Genomic DNA, 8,526 nt, shown 5'->3' on the forward strand with positions numbered 1-8,526 from the left:
TGCCCTTGACTTTTTTTTAATGGCAGATTTTACAAAACCTAAGATGACCGCTCATTGCGCGCGCAGAACTCAATACGTGCTCTGCAAACTGGATTTTGCTATCCATATACAATCGAAGGAAAGAGGAGGTGAGGCGAGAGTACATCAATCAACCTGTGAAATTAACAAAATGGCTTAATTCTGTAATGCAGAATGCCTTACTACTGGAGCAGAGCTAGCAAAATATTTAAACTTTAAAATAATAACACGTGATGGTACGTATAATTAATGTACGTTTCATTACATGGAAACCCAAAGCAGTCCACATTTGCACTACCTTTAACCCTCCGGCAGGGACACTCTATTAAAAGTACACCTGCACAGACTAAGCTCTTGCGAGAGATATACAACAATGATACATGAAATGATTAACTGTTGGCCATGAAGACTTTACCACACTTTCAAAATGATTACTGGCTATGCATAACAATACACAGTATTTATTATATAGATTAAATATATGTAGATAAGGTTTGGAAATTAATTTAAACACGTCGTTTATAGATACATCCATAAGCCTAATCGATTATAACTTTTTAGTGCTACGAGAAGTAAAACGTGTTTAATTTTAATATGTTGCTAACGGAGACACTAAATATTCCTATTTTACATATTTTTGCCTTTGAACAGTGATGTTTATTTTTAATGTTTTGCATGTCGCTTGCCACAATTGCCTCTCCTAGGCTGAATGTAGAAAAATGTGTAACAACGGGCATCGAGAAATCTGATAAACCGATTAAACAGCTGAGGTCTGTTTGCAGCTCATCACACAGATGAGCCGAGGAGGACGGATAAGAGGCGTCTCTCCTCGTTATGAAATACGATCCATTGTTCGTCACTGACTAATCAAAAGCTGGAATTTTAATGAAGCGCTGACCAATAAGAGCACACCGACTCGCGCCTCGACTCCGCCCAGTACTCTATATTAAAGGTTCAACCGCCTAGTGAGAGTTAGCCACTGGCAGCAATAGCCAATTTTGTATTGTTATTTCTGGAAGTGGATATCTTATTTTTTTTTTTCTTTCTGAACAAGATATTAAGCATTTTTATTTAAAATGGCAGACACAAAAGTAGAAACCAGTTCTGATATTCCCGCTAAGGTAAGAAAAAAGTACTATCATAAGGGTTTGCTTGCTTCCTATCATCTGGTGATGGAACGGTACCGATGCAGACTTTAGTAAATTGAATTTTCGGAAACCGTAGATTTCCATTTGTTTTATTTTTCCAGCCATGCCACAAATAGACACTCATTAAAGTATCGAGAGAATAACTTGGAACCAAAGAGATCGAGACTTGTGCAGAGCAGTTTGAAATTTAAAAAGCGGCACAGTGAAACGCTGTAAGTTCGTTTCTTTAGAATAGAATTTCTTATTGTCCGGGGTAGGCTGCGCATCTGCGCGGTTTCTTTGTTTAAGGTAGCGTGTCGGCTGCACTTTTGGACACACGGGAGAAGGTGAGGGAGAGTTGATTTGAGGACGGGGGATAATATGTTTATTCACATTTTAGTTTTTTTCCCATCAATAATCGATTTTCAGTGTATGCTATGGAAACTATTGTGTGCATGCTGTACAGCCGTCTCTTCACTGAGAGGACAAGCGGAGATAACACTCTAGTAAATGGTTGGTAAGGCTACCGGTATGCACTTTTTTTGGTCTTCTCCAAAAAATCAATGGGTCATGTCCACGACTCTTATTTGGTTAAAAAAAAAGAAAGTATTTTATTTATGAAAACAGCCCACGCTTCCTAGGGGAGCGGGTGTTGCTTGTTCTAAGGTCGGGCTTACGAAATGGACGTGAATACAGATGAAAGTTCGATATGAACTTAATAATGGGTTAACAGTTAAATGGACAGTGTACTGGTGTATCAACTTTTTTTTAATTGGACTGTCCACAGTCCACTACCCGATATTTTCCGCGATCGTTCACTAGTCCGAGTCTCTTTATACTTTGGTGCGGTGCTACTACGAGCGTTCCTGCCTGAACGCATTTTACTTGCATAGGATGAAATGCTGAGCGTGAATATCGTATTTAACCGTTAAGGTCAGTGAGCCTTGTATGTGTTCGTTCCGTTTCTGCTTTCCCCACTTTTTGTTGGGTTTGTTCCATTAACGGGCTCTTGCGACGTGTGTGCTGCACACCCAGGCTAAGTTGAGTGATTAGACGAGCAATACCAAAACCATGTCATTTCGAGAACTATGTAGGGTTTGTTTATTTAATTTGTTCCTTCCGTAAGTCTTTAATTGATTAAAATACATACTCTACTTGTTATAGCAGATACTGAATTGAAGATAGGCAAGATGTGTTTAAAACGGGATGTGATTGCATGTCGGCTTCTGTTCAGCACTGGTGCTGGCGGCTGAATCAGCGAGCGGTCCCTGCTGTGCTTGTTTAGAGACTGAGACGTTTGCGGCGCCGCATGCAAACTGCTACACAAGCACACACCTTGCAGTAAGAGTTGCATTCCAAAAGTATGAACTGACCTAACTAAATGCCCTCTTCTGTGACGCAAACCAGGGCTCTTGCTGCAACCTAGTTTTATTTATTTATTTATTTTTTGCTCTCGTTTTATCAACGACTCAAAGGGCAGCGAGTCTCATTTTGTAAAGCTGTACCGACCGGTTGCCGAATGTATTAAATACGTAAAAAGGTGTAGTTGTGTTTTTTTTTTTTTTTTTTTTTTTGCTATCGATTTGTGACTGGTTTGCATTATCTTTTGCCATGAATATATGTACGTCACAAATTCGATTGTTTTTCTTCCTTGCTTAATGGAAAATGTGATTCTCGTTCTCAATAAATATGCGTGTGTAATGTGGGGGGCTTCAATTAAGGAAATGCATGTAGGCTGGTGTGCTGAGCTATTTTTAAAGCGCAACCGATTTGCGATGAAATCTGTACAAGCGGGTGCCATATTCTGATAAGATTGTCATATACTATAGCCCAAGTAAGATAAATAAGCGTTCTAATGGATTTGATGCAAGGGGGTCGTTCTGGCGTGATGTAGTCGGTAACCGGCTTAAAGGCTAAAGATTAAAGAAAACTAATTTTAATAATAGATTTGCCCGATAAAGCAAGACGTCTGTAAGAGAAAGCAATGAACGGTGGTGTTAATCGAGGTGAATGTGAATTAACTTGAAAATAAGCAGCAAAAAAGCAGGTTTTGTTTAATAAAAATAAATAAAAAATAACAAAAAAAAAAAAAACGTAAACGGGAAAACTGAAGCAAGAAAATTCTTATACCCCGCCAGCCCCTACGAAAAAAAAAAATCTAAAACCTTTGTTCTGCTTAAACGTAATAGTGCTTTGAAACAAGCGCGGTCTGCTAGCATGGATTGAGAGGGAACATGTCTGTTTGCATTATACCTCCTGTTTCTTTTTCCCCTAAATCGCTATTGTCTCTTTCCACTCGAGCTAAGTTAGCCAGCCTCTTTCTGGTAGTCTGCAGCGTTTCTCTCGCAGCTAATTTGCTGTTCTTAATCTGACTGGGCAAAGCACTCTGGGATTTGCAGTGTTTTCACCGGGCGTGTCGAAATGGAAATGTATAGCGTCTGAAGCATGACGGGAACTACAATGCCCATGCTGTCTCTGCGCGACCAATGTATCTGATTGCAGCGTTTTTTGGTTACAGTAAAGTGGGCGGGTCGTCAAACTGGAAAGTAGCCAATAGAGAGCCTCAGGTCTGAAGTGTCACATTTCAAATGCAAAGAGAGCATGCTTTTGAGTTTACCGGTGTGTGCAAGGGTGGGAAATGCTACCATTGACGACCATGACCTTTTAATATGGGAGCACAACTGTAATTGACAGTTTGTCATTGACGGTATAATCAACTGACTGGGAATCAAGTTTACAACTGAAGACAATTTACATTTTTTATTTTTTAAAATTATTTTTTTTGGCGGGGTGGGTAGCTGCAACTTGCAGTCTAATGTAAAATTGTGTGGTATATCATGTCAAATCGGAGGATTGCTCTAAGCACTGTTTTTTTCCTCCATGTTGCAGGACCTTAAAGAAAAGAAAGAAGTGGTGGAAGACAAAGAAAATGGCAAAGACAAACCTGCAAATGGAAAGGCAGTAAGTAAAGTGCTTTGTCGGTGTAGATGCAAGAAGCACTGAAGAAACATTACACGCATGGCAGTGGTACCTTGAGCCACTTCATTCCTGGATTTCTGTATTTGAGGGGTTGCACTCTGTGGAATGTCCTGACTTGCACTGCTTTCTATGCAAAGAGAAGAATCTGTTAAGACAGCTAATTAACCATCCCCCTGTTTGTTAGGAGAATGAGGAAAATGGCGAGCAGGAGGCAGAAAATGAGGTAGACGAGGAAGATGAGGATGAAGTTGAGGAGGATGAGGAGGAAGATGACGGAGCAGGTAGGCAACACTAAGATGAAACTATCTTTGTTTTCAAATGAAATTGTGTTGTGAACTGGTCTTAATTGTGGAAGGCTGTTAATCCTAATCTGTGCTCTAGAAAGATGGTTACTTTATGTCTTTTTATCCAAAACAAACTGGTAGTTAAAAGCAAAATAGTTGAGTCTACATCTGTGTTGGGTTTCCAAAAGGTTGATAATCTTGTGTGGGTCTTGCTTGGGTTAAGACATGTAAGGGCTTATTTGTGAGGGTGGCGCCACCTATGTGGTCAATGTTGGTATTGTAAAGGCAAAGAACCCTTTTACTTAATGTTGAGTCTGCAGTACAAGTACAAACCTGTCCTTGATTCAAATGCCATTTTAGTGTTCATTTTTATAGGAATGTTTTTTTTTTTGTAAAGGTGATGACGATGGAGATGATGATGAGGTTGAGGGAGGTATAGGAAAACGGGCTGCTGAAGATGATGAGGTAAATGCACTCCTCTACTCTGAACAACGTGGTGAATGTGCAGATGTAGGGGGTAGACTGTACCACCTGTCATGCTGTTCACTATTCTGTTCAATACAAGTGAACAGAGGCACTAGTTTTGAAACATGTCTTGAATAGATACTGCTGTCCAGATTCAGCATTTTATTTGCCAATAATCTTAATGAAGATGTGTTTCATTTTTCACTTGGTCCATTAACCTATTCTGTGTGCAGCACGTTTCCTAATGTGTAACATCTGTTCTAGGATGATGATGTTGAAACAAAGAAGCAGAAAACTGATGACGATGATTAAGTGGCTGCTCACAGCAGGAAACCCCTCAGCAGTTCACCTCTTGGAAAAGAGAACGTGGTGATCATCCACAAGTAGAGAGCAGCGTCCGTGCAAACACACCCACTGCACACTTTAAGAAACTATCAACACTTCAAGGCTCTACCTTCTTTCTTAAATACTTCGAGAATTTGTTTGTATTTTTATTTACATTTTATATTTTTGTATATATTGTTAGGAGGTCAGCCATTTTTAAAACAGTTATCTCTCTGGTGACCAAACGGTGCTTTTGAAGTTGATGCTTCTCTATAAAATACTTTACTTGTGGTTTGACCATGTCATGTTATCTCGACAAAACTTGTATAAAAAGAAAACCATGAGAAATATTCAGCGCATTCCAGTAATTTTTTTTTTTTTTGTGTATGTACTTTAGTTGTACCATAAGTAGTTGGTTTGTATGAGATGGCAAGGCCAAAGAATTTTTTTTTTGTCTATGAAATTACTGTTTATTGCAGCCTGTTTGTATGTGTGAAACAGTTTGTTGTCCGATAATAAACCGGAATTTTATTTTGCCGAGTTCTTGTCTTGTTTACTTTTCCTATGTCAAACTCAGTTGTCATGCACAAAATGTTTATATACAATACTGTCTACTTGGCAGTCAGTAGGGCTTGAATTAAACATGAGCCAGATATCATTACAAAAAAATTAACCAGCCATAACTTCCATTCATAGTCTGTATCTTCCATTGCACTTCAGCCTAGTGAAAAATGAATTTATAATTTAGTCAGTGATCCTTTGTTATTATTTATTTCTTAGCAGACGCCCTTATCCAGGGCGACTTACAATCGTAAGCAAATACATTAAGTGTTACAATACAATAAGAGCAAGAAATACAATAACTTTTGTTCAATGGAGTGTATTGACATAAGATCTGCAGAGGTGCAACATGCCATTTAAAAACAATATTTAACCAATTTATTCAGTACTTTCACTGCTACCATAGTACAATAAAGCCCCATTGTCTGCAAGTGCCAAATGGAAATCCCCTGGCTCCCCCTAGTGGCACAATTGGAGTTTGTAAATAGTATCAGAGTTTCTGTCTTGATTACTACTACATTGCCTGTTTTTTGAATAGTATGTATGATAAAAAAACAAAAAAAAATCCAACAATGACATTAAGATCACTCACATTATGAAATAATATGGTCTCCCACGTTCTAGTTTTAAATACTGTTCTAACAGGCCTATACCTTTCTGCTGGCATTAAAGAGCTAACATTAGACCTAATAGCACCTGCTCCATACAGGAGCATTAAATACTAGTGTGCAGGACTGCCACCAATTCCTACTGTACTGTATGTTCTTTGGGTTGCACCTAAATTGATACAGCTTTGTATCATTGCACCCATGCAATGATACAGCTTGGAATCACCCCTCAGTCAAAACTAGCTGTCTTCAACAGCTGTTTTTACAGACCCTGGTTGGTGAATCCATCTGTTTGGTAGGGTGGTCTAATACTAATCAGGGTCTGAAACCAGTCAATATAGCTATAACTTCTTTGCTCAGAATCCAGTGAGAAAAAGCTGTAGATTTATTGTAGCGCTATAACTGTAAGTGTGTCAAATTATTATTCATGCTGATTATTGGAGTTAAACATTACTTATAAGCTGTTTACATACAGTACACTAAATACTGTAGACACTTATGTTCATGGTTATAAAAATAAAACCACATTTGCAACTGAAGTAGCTGCAATATTCCAAGAATAAATTACTTTTATGCACCAGAAGCACTCACATTTTAAAATAACAGTCTTCACTTACAATGGTTTACATTGATTCAGCGTGCACTGTGTAATTGCAAAAACATTTCATCTAAATCTTGCCACTGCTTAAATGGTGAAACAGAACTCAAACATTGTGAGTCAGTTTAGCTTATTTGTACCTGTAATACAATGCAAAATGACCCCTTTGGTCTGTAGTAAGGATGTCGACTCAGAACTTCAAAGTGGGATTAGCAAGTTCAGAAGGCAAGTTCAGTAGCTACTCATGATTCTTACCTAAAGAGGCCTGGCTCCTGAGTGGCGCATCCAGTAAAGGTGCTCCGTGTGGAGTGCAGGATGCACCCTATAGCCTGGAGATCGCAGGTTTGAATCCAGGCTATGTCATTGCTGACCGTGACAGGGAGTTCCCCATGGGCACAATTGGCCGAGCGCCGCCCGGGTAGGGAGGACTTAGGTCGGCAGAGCAATCCACAGTTCACGGCACACCAGCTACTCCTGTGGCTGATAGGGCGCCTGTGGGTCTGCAGTGGAGCCATTCAGTTTCAAAGCACTACATTCATAATAATAGGAAACACAAATCCGTACTATAAACAACAACTTACTCATTCTTGTAAATAATATGTTTTTCATTTTTTAGGAGATAATTCCTAAAGTTTATTCTTGTTTTAAATTTAGATTTCACCTACACTGAGAATTATTTCATCAATTTATTAATAGACCTTGTGTTGTTTTATTTGTATTCAGCATCCACTTACATACTGTAATAATAATAATAATAATAATAATAATAATAATAATAATAATAATAATATACAAAAAGAAAGAAAATGCACCTACCAGTACATGTTTTCAAACCATTTCCATCATTTCTGGTATATGAGCCTTTTTGCTTTCTCTTGCCTTTTGAATAAACCTTTGTAAAAAAATGAATAAAGAAATGAGAGAAAATTTCAGAGCTGATTAAACACAGAAGGTAGTACTGAAGCTGGCAGCATGAATACAGCTTTAGCATTCAGTTAATAATTACACAATACTTGTCCTCCTAGCATTGAGCTCAGTGAGTGGGAATGCATGCCTGCAGTCTAGTGCCATCTGCTGGGCTTCTCCATGCTTTATATTGTAGCACTACACATAAAGCTGCTGCTGCCAGTGCCAGGAAAGCCTTTAACATACACACTGATTTCTACCTTCTTACTGACATTGCTTTTGGCTACAATCCGATAAACTGAAGATTTGTTACGATACAATATTGTGATGATCCTCCATATGTGTGTGCACTGACTGAAATGTACATATGTCTCTAGAGCCAAGTTAGAATAAGAATTTGACTATTTTGGTGTTTCCAAAAATAGCTAATCACAACAACACACACACAAAATAAACATTTTCATATGTATGCAGTCAGCCAAAAAGGGTTGCAAAATTATTCAAAACTGATGTCAGTCCTGGTAATGATAAAGCCGATTTCAAAAGTCAAAAGGCATGTGAACCCAGTTTTATAACATATTGGTGTAAATTGGTAGGAACTAGGGAGCAGAGTTTGTTTTACCTGTGCCCTTCTAGTGTTATTTTCCTTGACAGTA

The 8,526-nt window shown here is 38.5% G+C and overlaps 1 protein-coding gene across 1 annotated transcript; it reads left to right on the forward strand.

Annotated features, from left to right (window-relative positions):
• The first annotated feature begins 980 nt into the window (after nucleotides 1-980).
• On the forward strand, nucleotides 981-5,737 carry LOC117416585 (prothymosin alpha-like). The gene is made up of 5 exons (XM_034027799.3): nucleotides 981-1,139; nucleotides 4,035-4,106; nucleotides 4,309-4,405; nucleotides 4,806-4,873; nucleotides 5,138-5,737. Exons 1-5 carry the CDS (start codon nucleotides 1,095-1,097, stop codon nucleotides 5,183-5,185), a joined length of 330 nt encoding a protein of 109 aa, XP_033883690.1. The 5' UTR covers nucleotides 981-1,094; the 3' UTR covers nucleotides 5,186-5,737.
• The last annotated feature ends 2,789 nt before the right edge of the window (nucleotides 5,738-8,526 follow it).

This window comes from Acipenser ruthenus, chromosome 12 (genome assembly GCF_902713425.1).
Source record: "Acipenser ruthenus chromosome 12, fAciRut3.2 maternal haplotype, whole genome shotgun sequence".
Taxonomy (NCBI): domain Eukaryota; kingdom Metazoa; phylum Chordata; class Actinopteri; order Acipenseriformes; family Acipenseridae; genus Acipenser; species Acipenser ruthenus.